A 17931-nucleotide genomic window follows, 5' to 3' on the forward strand; every position below is an offset into this window, starting at 1 on the left:
TTAACAGGCCGTTAACAATGGCTTTATGTGTCAACAAAGGACGCGGTTCTTACCCTGCCAACATTGTGTAGAGGAGGATTCCTAAGCTCCAGATATCACAGGCCTCATCATAACCCTGACGTTTCAAAACCTACATTAAAGAAAGAAAAAAGGTTTGTGTGTGGAGTGGGGGAGAGGTACATCAGTACCATCACCACAAAGAGCAGGATAAGATTTCATCCAGCTGAGGAAGAGGTTTAGTGAGTAGGCTTCCTTGCTACCATGGCTCTTGAAACACAGAAGCAACAGAATTAAGCTTTTTGTGTGTATGTCTCTCCGAGGATATTTGCAAGATCAGGTTGTAACACCATGGCCTGAAAAAAAACAACCTCTTTCCTACCCCTCTAACTTTAAACATTTTTGTAACATCTAGCTTAATGAAGAATACTGGTGAGCTAAAAAAAACTGCACAATGTTTTTTGCCAATTTGGTTGCTCCTAATAAAAGCGATTACATGCGTTTTATTCCATATGCTTTTTTTGCAATTGTACCAAGACATAAGTCACTCAAGGACTCACAAAAATTTATTCCAGCATAAACTTTTTGACAGAGTTCATTTCACAGACGTCTGAAGTGGACATCCATAGCAGAGATATTGTAACTAAGTATTTCTGCTACAGGTGCACATGCATCTGACGATGTGTACTCTGGCTCATGAAAAGTCATGCTCTTTCCCCTCTCACCTACGCACCCCACCTAATTTCAGTGAAGCTGAGCACTGTGTCCCCAGTAATGTCATCTTAGGGAACAGCTAGACTTCAGTCCAATAGCACCATAGAGACCAGCAAGATTTTTGATGTATAAGCTTTTGACAGTCAAAACTAATTTGTTGGATGCAATGGCATCTGATGAAGGGACCTTTGACTCTTGAAAGCTTACATGGACTTGAAAGCTTACTGGACTGACATCTAGCTCTTCTACAGAAAGAAGAGAAAGGAGTGGAACAAAAAACTTAACCCATATAATTGAATTAAGAACCAGGAAGGTTAAATAAATACAAATCTGAGGGCCAATTCCTAAAAACAATAAATGTGAAGCATAAACATATAAATAGTGCAAAATTATCAAAAATACATGTATTTATTACACGATAATTTAAAAACAGTTATGGGCCCAACTATAGCTTCAAATAAAATTGTACAATGTACACAGATGAAACCTAATGTGACCCAACACGTTTTGGCCTAACCATTACGATGCATTGGCTCTGAATTGCTTTCGAGACTGTATCTTCTGGACCAAAATAGGAAGGCATATATTTGAAACATTACCCAAGTTATATGCACCTGATTATGACACAAGGCAATATCATATGAGGCCTCCATAATACTCCTATGCCTTACGTCATTGATTATAACTATAAAACTCTTTTTTGGTCCTACATATGATTATTATTGCAATATTGAGCCTGTGTACTACCTATTGCTTGACCACCGAAGGCGGCCAGTTAGGCTGAAATATGTTGGGTCACTGTCACGCCTGGGGGTGTCCCCTAGCTTTGGAGGGGCGTGTGCCGCAGTTGCCGACGGTCGTGGAGAGAAGCAAGAACCTCAGATATGGAGAGGTGGGGGAGTTACATCACTCTCCGCCATCCGCTCCTCGGGGTCGACAGCCGCATCTGGTTCTCTCTCACCGACAGAGCCAGTCGCCTCCGAAATCCTCCCCAGTTCCCTTGGCTTCTCTCCTTTTATCCCCCTCTAGCCTTGAAGTAATCCTTCCCCGTTCCTTTCCCAGTCCCTGATTGGGCTCTTCCCCTGTCCCTCACCTGTCCTATCGACCCTATTGGGTGTCATCCACTCAGTCCCGCCCTCCTGCATGTCCTGCGTGATCTTGCCCTGAGTTGGCAAGCCCAGGGGAGTGGCCGTTTCCGGGAAGCCCGGGGAACCTGTCGCCGCCATCGGCAGCGTCTCTGCAGCCTCTCCTCCCGGTAAGCCCCGTCTCCTCCCCTCACACGGGCCCGTTCCCGTCCTTCTGGCCCCGGTCTCTGAGAAGGGAGGGGGGAGATCCCTTCAATGACTCCTGCCTGCCTGCCTACTCCCTGGTCCAGCCGCTGATTGCCGCGCCCCTCCGTGCCCCCGGAACCTCTCTCCCAGGGAGCCTCGCCCTCTGGGATGCGTTGAGGGTCCAGCGCGGGTTGCGCCAGTCCCGCTGCAGCGGCCAGAAGGTCACATTAGGTTTCATTTGTGTACATCTTAAGCTTTCCAAGGTACATTTCACCCATCTCTCCTGGCGCATCAGTATGCCCAGTACAGGGATTGGGAATCATTGCTTTAGCATTCAGGAGAGATTCATCGTTGTTGTATGAACAGTTTAAAGAAGCCAGCCAAAGCCAGTGACCTGGGGAGAAGCAAGGTAAGACTGACTTCCAATCTTGTCTTGTATTGCTGAAGCAGCCACAATGAAAAGCTCTGCTGAAAATGCACTTGTCTAAATCCACACCCTTAAACAGACAAAAGCACACTTTATGGAAATACTGCAGTGTGTACACAAATTACTTTGCTTGGCTCAACAGCCACCTACCTCTGGAGCTACAAAGTTGGCTGTGTAGCAAGGAGTCATAAGAAGTCCATTGTCTGCCCTCAGCTGCTTGGCAAAGCCGAAGTCACAAATGCGGATACATTCTGGGTTGCTGGACTCATCTACGTAGAGGATGTTGCTAGGCTTCAAGTCTCTGTGGACTACCTGTGAAGGCCACAGGTGAAATCATGGATCATCACACCTACCTTTCACCTTATGTCAAACATCGAGTTACCTTTGTGGTAGAGTAGGAGATCATTATCCTATGGCAGGCTTGCTCCTCACCGAAATGAATGCAGTGTACCAGCCACATATTGCCAACTACTAGGTCCCAAGGAACCCGGCAATGCCAAGAGGCATATTAAGTGAAACCTGAGTAAGCTGCAGTTAGCTTTGCTGGGTAATGAGATGTGCAGGCCTATTCTCGGAATCTCCAACTATGTCACCCATTCATTTATTGGTTATTTAGATGCTCCGTTACTGGGAAGGTTTGGTAGTAGAAATTGTTTGGTTCATTAACATATCTGAGCTTGTTGTGTTAAGGACTGGTAGTATCCAGAAAGCTGTGCATGGCAGCATGAAAAGTGATTAAAATGGGCTACACATTTTGGTAAGTATATCCTTCCACGGCAAAGCAGAGGACACATTTCACAAGCCCTTTGATTGCTTCTGGAGCAAGGATCTCTTCTGCATGCTTTAGGAATAGAAGCTATCGACGTATAACACTCAGAAGGCATCTTCCAAGTGGCTTGGCCAGCTTTTCAGAGGCTTTCCCCATATTTTAGCAAGCAACATTTCCATAACAGTGTTTTCGTCCTCCAGCGCCACACGACTGGATAGTGGAGGTTCCAAATGTAGCTGGCCAATATGTTTCTCATCCCAGGTAATTAGTGTGGTAGCATCATAAAAGCCAAGAAGGACTGAGGTATCGGGACTGGACAGCTTTTACTGGAAAGAGGTGTCACACAGGACCACTGGACGTCTGTATCAAGCACAGAAGTGTGACTTCCCAACCATTTGGGTTAGATCCCAACAACAATTTCCCTGTCTTTCCCCTTCTGCCGCAGCTCCCACCACCACACCACCACCACGGCTGCTCTTGGGGAACAGGACCCTTAAGGACAGCATGAGTGGCAAATTGAAGGACTGCAAGGGGGGGAGGGAATCAGCAAAAAACACCCTGCCAGTGGAAGTTACTGCCAAAATTCATTACCGGGTCTCTGCCTGACCCCTCAGCCTCACCTCTGTAAGTGGAAAGAAAAGGAGAGCCTGCAGGTCTGGCATGTTTCTTCATACCCAGTACTCACCCCTTGGGAGTGCAGATACTCCACTGTCTTGCAAATTGTGTGCAGGACAGAGCTGGCCTCCCTTTCTGAGAAACACTTCTGCTTGAGGATCCTGTCCAGCAGTTCCCCTCCTCTCATGAGCTCGGTTACCAGGTAGACATGCTTGCCGTCATCGTACACCTGCCAAAGGGGATGCAGACTTTTAAAGAAACTCCTTATCCCAAAATTACTTACAAGCAGTTTGTATATACTGGCATTCCCTGCTCTTGCATACATCCTGCTACACAGCAAATGGTTGTTCTGTGCGCTGACAGAATTGCTACACAGACAGGCACCGTGACCCACTTGTGCAGCCCTTGAAATTAACAAGACTTTTGCAGCTTTCTCCACTGCTACTCAGCAGGATCAAGGTACAGGGCAAGGGGTGGAGGGCTGCATCATTCTAGGGTGACTACTGCCTGCCCCTCCACCTCCTGCACTGCCCCAATGCAAGGACAGCTTCACAGCTGCTTCCAGACAAGGAGACGTTCAGAGCTGCATCAAGAGTGCAAAATCAGAGTACGACTGTATGTGACTACATGTGCCTCTGAATCTTTCAAGGCCGTAACTATGCAGGGAATCAGTAGCAGGGAATCTGATCTGCCTTTGGTAATACGAAGAAGAGAAGGAGTCACTCTTCAACAGATCTACACATTGTTATCCAATGAACTGTGGGTGTAGTACTACTCCATCAGCAGCCAGGCCCTATGTTTCCAGAATGGCCCACCCATCACCAGTACATGCATCGGGGAACCTATTAATCCTTTGAACGACTACACTCACATCCTTCAAAGTGATGATGTTTGGGTGCTGTCCATACCGTAGGAGTATCTCAATCTCTTCAGAAGGGTCTCGCTTACTCTTGTCAATGACCTGCAAGTAAAATATTGCTTACTGTAAAGAAAGTTTAAAAAGATGAGTCCAGTGACATTTAAGAGATTAACAAAATTCATTCCTGCATCAGCATCTGAGTCATAGCTTACTAGCTCAGATGCACTGAACATCCATGGGTGGGGAGGGGTGGCATATTTATATAGCACTGGAGAGTTTAAAACACTTTTCATACACTCAGTTTCAAATACTCATGCAAGCAATGCTCCCTCTAAGCTGTGGAGTCTTGTGAGCAAAAATTCTGTTTTGTGAGCTACTGGCATCGAAGCTGTGAGCGAGCGATTTGGCTACTGCATAGATTAGTTTGCTCTGGAGCCACCCTTCCTGAGCTAAGACAAAACTGTGTGAGCCAGAGGCTAAAAAACTGTGAGCTAGCTCACACTAACTCAGTTTAGAGGGAACACTGCCTGCAAGGTAGGCCAGTATTATCCCCATACAGCAGATGGAAAATGTGGCAGAGAGAAAGCAGCTTGCCCAAATCCACCCAATGATGGAATAGATTTGACCTGAGGATACCTGAACTGGTACTCCAGCTTCCGTACTGCATTGGGTCAAGAGGAATGTTGGCATTGCTGTTGGGACTCCAAGGAAGATCTCAGCCACATTAACACCAAGTCCTAAGCACTGAATGCTAATGTTTCCCCACCCTAGCGGATGCTATTTTGAAATCATGAGTTGTTTCAAGAAGGAGTCACGATTCATGGATGCAATAAAAGAAAAGGCCACTGACCTTCACAGCATATTCTGTGTTCGTTGCCTTGTGAACGCAGCGTTTGCACACGGAGTAAGAACCCACACCAATTGCTTCCTTCACCGCATAACCATCGCTGAACTGGAGGTTCTTGCCATGCAGTTGCTATAAGTCAGGACAATGCAAAGAGAAAAGAAAACAGGATTGCACTTAGCGGTAGCTGTTGTTTGTTGAGTTGTGATGAACTGACCTCCAAAAGCAGGATGCTTAACGCATCAAATTCAGAGAGCTGAGAGATTAGGAGTTAATGCCTCACTGTAAAGTGCAGTTTGATTGACAGGCTGCTGCCTGCATGCACCCCCTTCTCTCTGATTGGTCAATGCCACCTGAGGAGAATTTTTAAAAAGTCTAGTCAGTCTTGTCAGAGATTGTTAGTCATGGTTTGGACTTTGGCTTGGCAGTTGCCAGTCAGGAATAGTGTGTGTGTCGGTCTGAGGAAAACAGACAAGTTCACTTGGAAAGTGAAGGGGCACAACTCCCAATCCTTACCGTGTACCCTTGCATTTGAGGAAAACTTCAGAAATCAGAACTAAAAGTCTAAGTGCCAGCCCCGCTGACTTTTGTTTATTCACAGTCTCCAGAACTGGGGTTTAGGTTCGACAGAAGAGACTGAACAGGAGGTTGAAAACTGCCAGTCTAGCCAAAGAGAAAAAGAATTATCACTCCTAGAAAGAGGAGGATCTTTCTTACCCAGTTATTCAGAGGGTTCAACTCAGAAGAGACCCCTGGTTTGTGTGAAAAGGGAAACGGTCTTAGATTCCTCAAGAGTAAAAAAGGGAAAGTTATAATCCCACAAGGAAAGTATTTAAATACAGGAAGAAAGTACTAATTTTCCAGGAAACTAAGATAGTTTTATGAAATGTTTATAGACACATTGTTGCTGAAAGAAATCTCCAAGACAAACAAACCTCTCACAGTTAAGAACTGAGTCTCTAAGAATATAAGCTTCAATTATACTCTGTTGCCTGTTCAAAATATTCTAATTTGTATAAACAACCAAATTTACCTCAACTTCTCATCCCCTGACCTATTTCTAACTCAGCTGAGCCTGTTCAATAAAATCAACCTTCCTGCTGCGTTACAATAAATCTCTGGCCTGGGCAAAAGCCAAATAACTTCTCTGTCACAGGGTGGGACATACAGAAAGTTATAATTCTATAATTCAAATATGCTACTAAGAGGCTGCTCAGTCAGAGTGGGAAACAGTATTTTAGTGGGAAAATCAGCCTCACAGAGAAGCAGGGGTCCATCATAGTTGTCCTCTGTGTAGTCCCACATTGAGACTGCGCATGCACAGGTCTGCAAACGGAGAGAGATTTCTAGCTTTCCAAGAGTAGAGAGGGAGCCCCTCCCCTTCGGCATGTGCTTACTGCGTTTCCTCCTGAAACAACGCGCCAAAAAAGAGAAGCGTCATTTTCCCCTCAGTAATTCCCACACTGTTGAGCCCTTCTGAGGGCATACAGTGCACCTAGTAGAGAGTGCTCACAGCAGGGCAGGAGGAAGGAAATGTGTGCCTGCACAGAAGACAACTCGATGAACAATAGTTACAGGTAAGTGTAACCCTATTTTCATCTTCAGTCTTCTGTGCAGTCCCACATCGGGAAGAGTACCAAGCCACTCACCTGCAGGTGGGTACAGAGCTCTCAGTTGAACAGTGAGTGCAGAACCGTTTTCCCAACAGCAACATCCCTGTGGGAATCGTGTCAACAGTATAGCGCTGAATGAATGTATCTGTAGATGACCACGGAGCAGCCTTGCAGACCTCTTGCAACAGGACCCTCATAAAGCACTGCTGAAGAGGCCTGCGTCCTGGTGGAATGTGCTCGAAGAGATAAAGGACAAGTGACACCTCCATGCTCATAGCACAGTCTGTCATGAGTCAGCCAGGGCTCAGTAATAGCGAGGACTCCTCAGGAGAAAAGGACTCCTCAGGAGAAGAGGAGCCCTGTACAGCCAGCTCTGAGTTCGCACAAGCCGGCAAGCAGGAAGATGAGCTGCAGGCTTGTCAAGATTCACAGCCAACAACTGGTGCAGAGCCATTACACCCTCCAGCCCTGATTCAGCAGGTGAAACTCAGGCCCATTCTACATCTAACATTCGCTCTGTTGTTTTACCAAACCCACACTGGAACTGAAAAAGATGTGGCTCAAAACCACATTCAAATACCCCGGGCCAGCGCCATACTGACTTCAAAGTCACCCCTGAATAGCTATAAAACAGCCATGAATCTATGCAGACGGTACCATAAAACCAAGAGATCAAATGAAGTGAAAGTGGCAGGCAGTTTGGACACTGCCATAAAATCCGACAATCAATGAAAATGAAAGTGGTATGCAATGTAGAGGGGAATTTCTGTCCCAACGTGGAGTGAATGCTAGATGCAGAATTGGCCTCAGTTGGCCGTTTTCAGCTCTTCAGTATCACCCACACCCTCAGAGCATGGCAGACAGAGGCTAAGAAACGAGCTATAGGAGAGACAGCAAAGTACACGCCTCCTGGTCTGACACCAGCCGCTTGCTGATAATGAAGATGAGTAGTTGCAGCAGGATTATTCCAGAGCAGCTGGCTGCAAGCATGATCCTTAAGTGTGTGGCTATAAAAGCAGCCAAGGGGGGCTGTTAGGTGTGGACGCAATGCGTACAATAGAAGCTCAACCACCAACTCTGCCTTTCCTGACTTCTGGAACCCTGACCTTTGGACTGAACGACTCTGCCTTGCCTGACTTCTGGTACCTGATACTCCGAGCCTGATAGTCAATACAGTCTAATAGTCTGAACAATCCACCGGGACAATGTCTGTGCAGATGCAGCATATCTCATCCCAGGGCAAAAGACCTTGTGTGGTGTAAGCAAAATAGTAAAGCTCTTTTAGTATCTAACCTGTGCAGTGCTTTTTCTGCTTGGGAAGAAGGGTTGGGAAAAAAAATAAAGGCAATGAGACAGATTGTGTGATGTGAAAAGCAGTGATAACCTTGGGTAAGAACTCAAAATTAGATCAGAGAACAATTTTATCTGGGAAAACTGAACAAACAGTGGATCATCCCTAAGGGCAGCCAGTTTTCCAACCGTCCTAGCAGAAGTGATCGCAACCAAAAAACAAACCTTGAGGGAGAGCAGGGAGAGAAAACAGCTGTGAACTGGTTCAAAGAGGGACAACGTTAGTCCTGACTGTGCCAAGGACCTTTAAGCAACCACGTGAGGCCTTCGGGGACACAGGCTGGATAGGCCCTTGAGGAATTGTCTAGAGGTGTGGTCTGAAAAAACAGAAGAGCCATCTGCAAAATCACGGAAAGCTGATATTGTGGCCAAATGCACCTTCAATGAATGAGTTAGTCCTGACCCCTTAAGGGACAAAAGGTATTCGAGAACTGGGGGCGAGGGGCAGGAAGAAGGCCTCTGACACCTATCCTTAACTCATGTAGCAAAGTGCTCCTATTTCCATGTGTAGGGACTGCTGAGTAGAGAGCTTCCTAGAGTGTAAAAGCACCTCTAGAGCCCCAGGGGAGAAAACTAACTGGGAGGGTTCAGGAGCCATGCTGTCAGCCGAAGCTTGGCAGCTTCTCGATAACGAAGGGGGCCCTGATGGAGGAGCTCCAGAACAGGCTCTAGGGGAGTGCAACATCCCATGGACAGGAGTAGCAGGTCTGCAAAACAAAACTGTTGGGGCCAGAAAGGGGCGATCTGAATGCAATGAGTCACTTGTGCCCAAACCCCACCTAGTACCTTCCCAAATAGGGGGAGCAGGAGAAATAGAATAGAAAAGACCATCTGCCCAGGGAATCTGGAAAGCGTCCCCGAGAGACCTTAGCCTGGGTGTCCGGGGGCAAGGCAGTGGAGCAGAGCCAGGCAAAATGACAAACAGTGACTCCAAATGCCATAGAATGTGCTAAGCAGTCCTCTGCATGCCTGTCTGCATTTATCTGCTGCTTTGAAAGATATGTCACCTCAGCATGTAGGACTTTGACCACTGAAGGCAGTTCCTCAGGAAGCAAATCGATGTAAGCAGGGGTCATTTCGTAGAAAAAGAGGGGCAGGAGCTCATTAGCATAACCCATTAACTTATTTGCATATGCCACACCCCCTGACATCACCGGAAGTGTGTCAGAAGGCAACACCCATCACTCAGGCTCCACCCCCAAAATCTCCAGGTATTTCCCAACTCAGATTCAAACTTGGGTCTCCCAAATCCTTGTCTGGAACACTAACCACTATACAACATGTCATGGGGCAGCGGCTGCTCAGAGAACAGGTATAGGTCCTCTTTAGGGGAAATGGAAGTTGTATCCCCAACAGCTTCATCTGGAGAGGGATCAGTGGCTAGTTCTAAACTTGGGTTGGAACAGGAGCCCTCCTCTTGGTCAGAGTCAGGGAAGCATTCCTGAACCACCAACGGGTCTCCTGAGTGGAAGGACAGAACTGGAGCTTGGAACAGAGGTGAAGATCGCATCTGAGAAACAGCTTGGTCTGAAGCATGAGGGGTTGCGCCAGTGCTGTCGGTGAGTATGCTGGCAATGGGCCTGCTGGAATGGAAAAGCCAAAGGGGCATAAAGGCTGAGGTGGGAACAGCTGGTTGGGCATCAAGTGCTGGTTCTGCTGCACTAGACCCAATGGCTGTGGAGTCGGACATGGTTTGTCCATTGTTGCAGGGCCCGGTGGTTCCAACGGAGGTTCACCATTGGAACCTGAGTCGTCAGGCTCATGGAAATGCAGTGATGACATATGCAGAACCTGGGATGGAATATCCTCCAAGACTATGGAATCCAAGGGATCCGACTATGGGTTCTGGGGGATCCTGAGTCAGGGTCACAGATGTCTTTTCAGGCTGCCTGGCATGGCTCAAAATCCAAGCCTTGTCGGAACTCTTGGAGTGTGCCTTCTTTGCTGGGAGTTCAGACACGTTTCGCTGGGTGACCAGGAGACTGGGACTGACGCTTATGTGGATCTGGGGGTCAGAACTGAATGTGCAGAAGCTATGGACTTGATCCTTGAAGCAAGTTCACACGAGGCAGATGACTTTGCTGGCAGCTTATCCAAACTCAATAGTGCATGTTCCCTAAGGGCAGCTTTTAGGTGGAAGGCCCTATCTACCCTAGCCTTGGGGGTAAACGGCTGGCAAAGCCGGCAAGAGCTGACATTGTGAGATTCTCCCGGGCAGACTACACGGAGGGAGTGCTCATCCCTCTGGGGCATTTTCATGCTACACTGAAGGCACTTTTTAAGGAGAGACGTCTGGGCTATTGTGGAGTGAACCAACCTGAAGAAAAGCCCAGGAACCACACAAGATAATAATGAAGAATCCAACTACGCTGGAAATGTTCCTCTCAGCTCAGTGGCAAAATAAGAACTGAGGGGGAAAAGGTGCCTCTCCCCCTTGGTGTGTAGTTTCAGTAGGAAATGCAGTGGACATGCTCCAAGGGGGAGGGGCACCCCCCTACTCCTGGAAAGCTAGACATTTCTCTCTGTCAGCAGGCCTGCATGTGTGCAGTCCCAATGTGGGACTACACAGAAGACCAAAGATGAACAAGAAGCGTCTGCTACATTCCCCCTTTTAATATACTGGAAAATGTTAAATGGAGAAGCCACCATAGGAAATCCACTCATTTAAGATCATGCCATTGTGTAGCTATACTAGTTGTGGTTTTTTTTAAGGACAGAGATAGACAGACCTGCATATCTGCATCTAACCTTGCTGTCAAAAACACTCTGGTAAGTTCAAATCTCAAGCAAGTTTCACAGACAGTAGAAGGCAACTTCATGTGACACCTGCAGAATTTGAGGTACTGATTTCAACAAAACGCAGGCAGATATGCAAAAATGTCTACTGGATGTTCCAGTTTCAGAAGGTTTAGTTTTCCTGGCCTCCTTGCCAGATTTTTATAGTTCTGGACTCCCTCCCTCCTCAGTTCAACTATAACGTTCACAGGAGTAGGAATAACCAAGGTCAGTACTAATGCCAGATGACTAGGCCCATACAGATCTCACACACACAGAAGAAAACCCTGGTTTTCCATGCACAGGAGGAAATTCCATTTCAAGGAGGCAGAAGGATATTAAGTAGACCATCCCAGCAATCACTGTAAGACACAGAAAACCAACTGCCAGCACCTCTCTTGTAGTATACAAGAGTTCCAAGAAAGACTAATATGTTTGTTGGGATACACATTTTCAGTGAATGCTGGCCTGTTTCAGTTGATGCAACTGGACTCTTCACTGGGTAGTTTATGTACTTTATGCCCCACGTTATACATCTGACAATGTTGGTGGGGACCTCCTCTGTATCCCCACACATCTGAAGAATTTGCTTCTATCTATGAAGCTGGTTTTAAGCAACAAAAGCTTCTAACAAAAGCTTCTAATTGGGAGGGGGTGGGTGGGTACCTAACAGCTATAGACAAAATGGGCTCAGAGCATGGGCTCAAGACATAAAATTTTACTTTTAAGGTTATATGGATGACTTACTAATTTATTACTCTTTTTTTGCTTACCTGCTTTGGACATTTGTAAAGAAGGGGTTGGATCCTGATCATCGTTTCCACTAAGCAAGGTGGTGATTTCTACCGCTTCCTCCCTTCCACTGAAGACTTCTGATCTGCCCCCATGTTGTTCCTGGGAGATTCCCAGGAGCAACATTTTGGGAAGATCAGTGAGTCTCGGAGAAAGGGACACAACATTCTGCTAATGTGAGGCACTTTTATTAGCAGAGATTATTGTCAGGATCCAACCCAGTGAAAGGAAGGAGGCGGCCACAGCTCTGGAGCCAACACTGCAGCTTTTGTGACCCTTTCAAAGGCACCCCTTTCTTACCTGCACCACAGAATGCAGAGGCACAGGTGAAGATCTGACCTTCTCATCCTCCATCAACCCAGCGGCCACAAAACTGAACCCACGGAAGAGCAGATGGGCCCCTGCGCTAGGTGGGATCCCAGGGGAGTCTGGAATAAGGAACAAAAGAACACTCATCAGGCCAAAACAAGCAGCTTGGTGTTCCCTTCCCAAAAGTAGCTCTCTAAGACAGAGAAAAAGCAGACAACAGGGCCTGTTGCTCTTAGAGTCTACCTGTGACTGATGACATTTGATGACTGGTGATGTTTGAGCAGGAACAAAAGAATTGGGGTCCCTCACTTGATATAGCTTTCACTGGGCAGCTCCATTTCAAACTGGAGGCTAGGCACTTGAACAATCAAATACTCCCCCACTATCTAGAACTCCTGACATATTAATTTCATGAAAAGGGTAGGCCAGAGCTTTTTTCCACCACAGGGAGTTTTAATAGAGGATATGGACACAATTTCCATTCCCTTGAACAAATACACCCCACCCAGTGTCGTGCTTAACTCTTTTGTAACTGAGAAGAGAGCTGACTTTGGGTTTTGACAAACTGAATGCCCAGACTTTCGGGATCAGCTTGTTTCACATGACTGAAGTGACTACAAAGCCAATCTGCAGAGGCTCAAAAAAGACGCAAACCAACCTTTAGGTGTGCGGGAAGTAAACTCTTTGTCAAAATAAAAGGTGTCATCTGGTTGGCCCACAGCAGGCTTGAAAGGTGGTTTGATTTCTCGCCTATAGAGCTTCTGCAGAGAAAAGAAAGGACAGCGGATGCATCCATTTTAAACAAGGAAGAAAGGCAAAGGATGAGCCCACAGAGCAGTGGCTATTGTACTGTTGCTTTGCTATAGTAATTATTGGCAAGTAGATTTTCCTAGTGTGGACAAGGTGACCCACTTGCAAGTTATTGTGATAGTGCAATGGTGGCACAATAACCAGCAATGTCTGGATGCAGCCCAAGAATGCCAGGAGTCTCAGCGGTCTTGTTCCCTCTGAGGTAGCAATCCTAACTTTGGCTGAACCATTTCAAACTAGAGACTCCCATGAAGGTTGAATGCTTCTCCATGTAGACAGATGACCCCTTCCCCTGCACACAAAATAATAGCATGTCACGCATTAGAGGTCTAGCCTAGGCTGCTCTCATAACACACTAGTTTTCTGCATGCGGTAGGATTGTTCAGTCACACAAGTCCAATGTGAAGAGGTACAAGCCAGATAGTTATACCATCTCAGAGAAGATTTGGCCAAAATGAACGAAAACTGGCTTTGTGTAAAATCAAGTCAAGCTCACAGTTAGAATACCAGTTTGCCTTTTAAAAACCCTCTCATCTCTTCTGTGACCATTTTTATGAGCCCAGCAGCTACTTCGTAACACAAACAATCTTTCCCCAACACTGGAAGCCCCATTTTGATCACAGGTTAATCATTATTTTTTTATATCAAAAAAGTGGTACATACAGTTGTACACAATCAGGAAATTTCATGTGTATGCTAAAATCCTTTCCAAATTTATTTGATTGGGGTTGCCTTATCTCCTCTTTTATATTAGGCCAGTTTAGTCAGAAGGGCTACAGTTCAGATCTTTTTAAAAATACCAGTCCATTACTGAGGGTGGATTCCTTGACTTTCCTACAGCAGCAATGCATATCTTTGCTACAGTCACAGCTGTAACTGGCTCTATGTCAACAGATCCAATAGGATCCTTCAAAATTCCTAAGAGTTGCAAGCAACTTAGGTTCCCTTGGAAACTCATATCCATGATGTCATTAATAACTGTATTTTTTCACAAAAGGATCCAGTTAACAGGCATCATCTGAAAACAGACACTACATATCCACATTTATAGCTTGTCTGCACTAAACAAATCTTAAATATACCCAAGTCTTGAAGGACTTAAGTCTTAAAGGTGGCGGTAAGACCCTCATCCCTTTGGCTGAAGTTTTGATAGCTTTTTCATAGAAACATAAATTGCATTCTTATCAATATTTCCCCAAATCGCTGGTTCTTTGATATGAAATCAAGGCTATGCTTGTCCTGTTGCTAGCACTAAAACATGAAGCAGAGTCAAAGGCCAGTACTCACATTCCAGTCAATGGTGGAATAAAATGGGTGACGCTTGATTTCTTCCACACCATCAGGACCTGAACCTACAATGTAAGCATGCAGTTTTAGAATAGATCTAAATAGACAGCAGTGTGCTCAGGACTGCATCTTCTGTGCAGTGACATTAAAATGAAACACAGCAAAAGTGGATTGCTGAATTCAGCATGTGCAAAATCCTAGCGTTCATTTGAAAAACAAATGCATGCATTAGTCGGCTGCATCTCATTTTGCCAGCCAGGTGTTTCTTGAAAGCTTATAAGCACGATATGAAGGCAACAGACCTCCAGTGCCATTTGCCCACCAGCAGCCAGCATTCAAAGGCTCTTTATGGATCATAGCATACGTCTCCCACCTCTGAAAATGATGGTTCTACTGGATCATTGCCAATTTCATCAGGCAACCTCCTAGTATTATATTATAGGGGGGGGGGGATATCTGTCTCCTTCCTCCATAAGGTTTCCCTTGCTCAAAAGCCAGTCGAATCTGACTCTAGGGGGCAGTGCTCATCTCCGTTTCCAAGCCGAAGAGCCAGCATTGTCCGAAGATATTTCCATAGTCACGTGGCCGACTAAACCCCAAGGCGCACAGAACGCTGTTACCTTCCCACCGAAGCGGTACCTATTTATCTACTTGCAATTTCCTGCTTTCGAACTGCTAGGTTGGCAGGAGCTGGGGATGGAGACGGAAGCTCACTCAATCATGCGGCACTCGGGTCTCGAACTGCCGAGCTACAGACCTTCCAGTCTGCAGCTCAGCATCTTAACCTCTAAGCCACCGCGGCCCCCCTTCCTCCATATCTATGGCCAAAGACAAAATTCTGCCAAAAGCAGATATGCAAATGAGTTTGATTTGCATAATATTTTATGCCTGCCGTCACTTTAACAAAAAAAAGAAAAGAAAAGAAAAGAATGCACCAAGGGACATACAAACTGTGTTCCATGGACAGAAGACTTTTTATTGCACCCAAGACATGCCAGCCACACCAGCGTTGCTGTGCTACATAGTCTAAATTTCCCACCCATCTTCATGGTAGATATGGAGAATTGCAGTCTACCTCAAGGATTAATAGGGCTTCACACAGTACCCGAAATATATGGTACCTTTTCCCAGCAATCAAAGCTGTAATTTACTTCACTTATACCCTGACACTCTTCCCTGCAAATGAAGGCACTGTAGTTTAAGTTCCACAATAACCCGCTTTATACTAAAACAACTCTTTGGTTTATCAAGCTCAGTACTGCACTCTGACTGGCAGCAGCTCTCCAAGGTCTCAGGTGAAGGACTTTCACATCATCTTCTACCTGATTCTTTTAACTAGAGATGCTGGGGACTGAGACTGTACACAAAACAGAGGGCTCTGGCACACTGGTCAACCCCAGATCTATCTGGCTTCAGCCAGGCAGCTGTGCAATATCCTTCCAGGCCATGCCCAGGGACCTTTAACTAATGATGTGCTAAATCATGAATGTTCCTTTGCAACACCCCCCACCCCATTTCCTGGGTGTTGCAGATTTTAAATATTAGTTTTGTCAGAGCTATGTCACACAGGGAGGGTTTGAAGAAAGCCTCCAACTCCCCATCTGTGACTGTATCAGTGCCGTGGCTCCAGAAGTGGCTGAATGCAAAGACTCAAGGGCATCTTACCTAACCTGTTGACCGGGTTCCTCTTGAAAAGTGCTCGCAGGAGACTCTGTGCTTCAGAACTCAGAAACTGGGGCATGCCCAGCTTTGCTCTAGAAGGCAGGCAAAAAAAAAAAAACACGCTTGCACAACTAGCTGTGAGGGAGGGAGAGAGAGAGACAAACACAAGCAAGAGACTGTCGGATCACCACCTTCCTGGCACACCATTAGCTCCTGGCACCCAGCTTTGTCAAACTACACTGCTAAGGAAAGCATGCTCCATGGCACTTAAACAGCACAACACGAGACTTGTTATAACAGCAAAGGGACTTAGAACGGTGGGCTGGCACCCACTGATCTATGTTGCTAGCAGTGGTGCCTTTTCTTGGCGCACAGCAACTTTCTGCAAGGCAAAAGGCTCTTCTGCTTGCTGACTTGGATGCTATCGTCTTTGGCAGCCGTGCTCCGGGAGGCCTGGGGTTGGATCCCACAGCACCGTTATGCCCAGCTTCCTCTGGTGCAAGAAGCCTTCCCCTGTCTCCAGAGGAGTCAAACAGTTTATCATTCAGATAACCAAAGGGCAGATGCAGGAAACACCCCCCAGAGAGTCATGCGACTTGTCCACCCCAACTGCCTACCCTGGAGAATAAGAATATGGGGGAACCACATACGTGATAAGGCATGGATGGGGTTTTAGCTCTTCACCTCCCACACCCTTTTTCAAAGCAAACAAAAGTTGAGAGGAGCCATCAGACAAAACTAGCTGCTGACCAGCGACTAATAGGGCTATCCTGAGCAGAGTTACACCTCTCTAAGCCCACTGGCTTCAGTGACTTAGAATGGTGTAAGTCTTTTTAGGATGGCACTATAAAACCAAGTCAAACTCTCCAGGTTGCCAGGCAGGTGTTCTTACTTGAGAATGAGCATCATTGTTTCCTTGCGGTCCTTCCCTTGGAACGGCAGGGACCCCGTCAGCATCTCAAACTGGAAAAGACAAAGAAGAGGTCAAAGTCCATGAGTCAGACTCTGGGGCCTATTTTTATTACACCAGCAGCAGAATTTACTTCATTTATCATCTTCCTTTCTCACCCAGACTCAAGGCAGATTATAGAATTTAAAAAACAATACTATAAACACAGTATCATATGTGCTGTGGTGGCTCAAGTGGTTAAGACGCTGAGCTGCAGGCTGTGGAAGGTCAGTAGTTCAGCAGTTCGAGACCCGAGTTGCCACATGATGGAGTGAGCTCCCGTCTCCAGTTCCAGCTCCTTCCAACCTAGCAGTTCAAAAGCAAGAAATTGCAAGTAGATAAATAGGGACCACTTCGGTGGGAAGGTAACAGTGTTCCGTGCGCCTCAGCGTCTAGTCATGCCGGCCACATGACCACGGAAATGTCTTCGGACAGCGCTGGCTCTTCGGCTTTGAAACGGAGATGAGCACCGCAACCCTAGAGTCGGATTCGACTGGCTTTCGAGCTAGGGAACCTTTACCTTTACCTTTCTCACCCAGACTCAAGGCAGATTATAGAATTTAAAAAACAATACTATAAACACAGTATCATATGTACAACGTTGGACTAACACTGAATTACAAAATTAGAGAACAATGCAATATTCTATTCTGGTTTAATTGGCAATTAACTTTCTGGAGAAGAGGAATTTACTCTATCATGCTTTCAACCACCTTGAGGATCCTGTTGGGTCAAAAGGCAGTATGTAATACCTCAAGAGATATAACCCAATACTAAACCTTTCTCCAATAAGTAATAAAGAAACATGCAGCCCTGTCTCAGTGGTTCAGTCCAGATACCCTGTCAAACTGTGCTTAATGAAGTTTTAACTGCGGTTTGGTGGGATGC

At 46.2% G+C, this 17931-nt stretch overlaps 1 protein-coding gene across 1 annotated transcript in view; it reads right to left on the reverse strand.

The window, feature by feature from the left end:
- Positions 1-17931, reverse strand: part of RPS6KA1 (ribosomal protein S6 kinase, 90kDa, polypeptide 1) — a 142973-nt gene that overhangs the window by 7289 nt on the left and 117753 nt on the right. The window contains exons 11-20 of the mRNA XM_015409435.1: positions 16987-17057; positions 16098-16186; positions 14433-14497; positions 12994-13096; positions 12327-12454; positions 5503-5628; positions 4665-4754; positions 3864-4022; positions 2560-2721; positions 54-130 (exon numbers count right to left, since the gene is read on the reverse strand). Coding sequence (XP_015264921.1) covers positions 54-130; positions 2560-2721; positions 3864-4022; positions 4665-4754; positions 5503-5628; positions 12327-12454; positions 12994-13096; positions 14433-14497; positions 16098-16186; positions 16987-17057 — 1070 coding nt within the window. The remainder of the gene's footprint in view (positions 1-53; positions 131-2559; positions 2722-3863; positions 4023-4664; positions 4755-5502; positions 5629-12326; positions 12455-12993; positions 13097-14432; positions 14498-16097; positions 16187-16986; positions 17058-17931) is intronic.

The sequence above is a fragment of the Gekko japonicus genome, unplaced genomic scaffold, assembly GCF_001447785.1.
Source record: "Gekko japonicus isolate JY-2015 unplaced genomic scaffold, Gekko_japonicus_V1.1 scaffold800, whole genome shotgun sequence".
NCBI lineage: Eukaryota > Metazoa > Chordata > Lepidosauria > Squamata > Gekkonidae > Gekko > Gekko japonicus.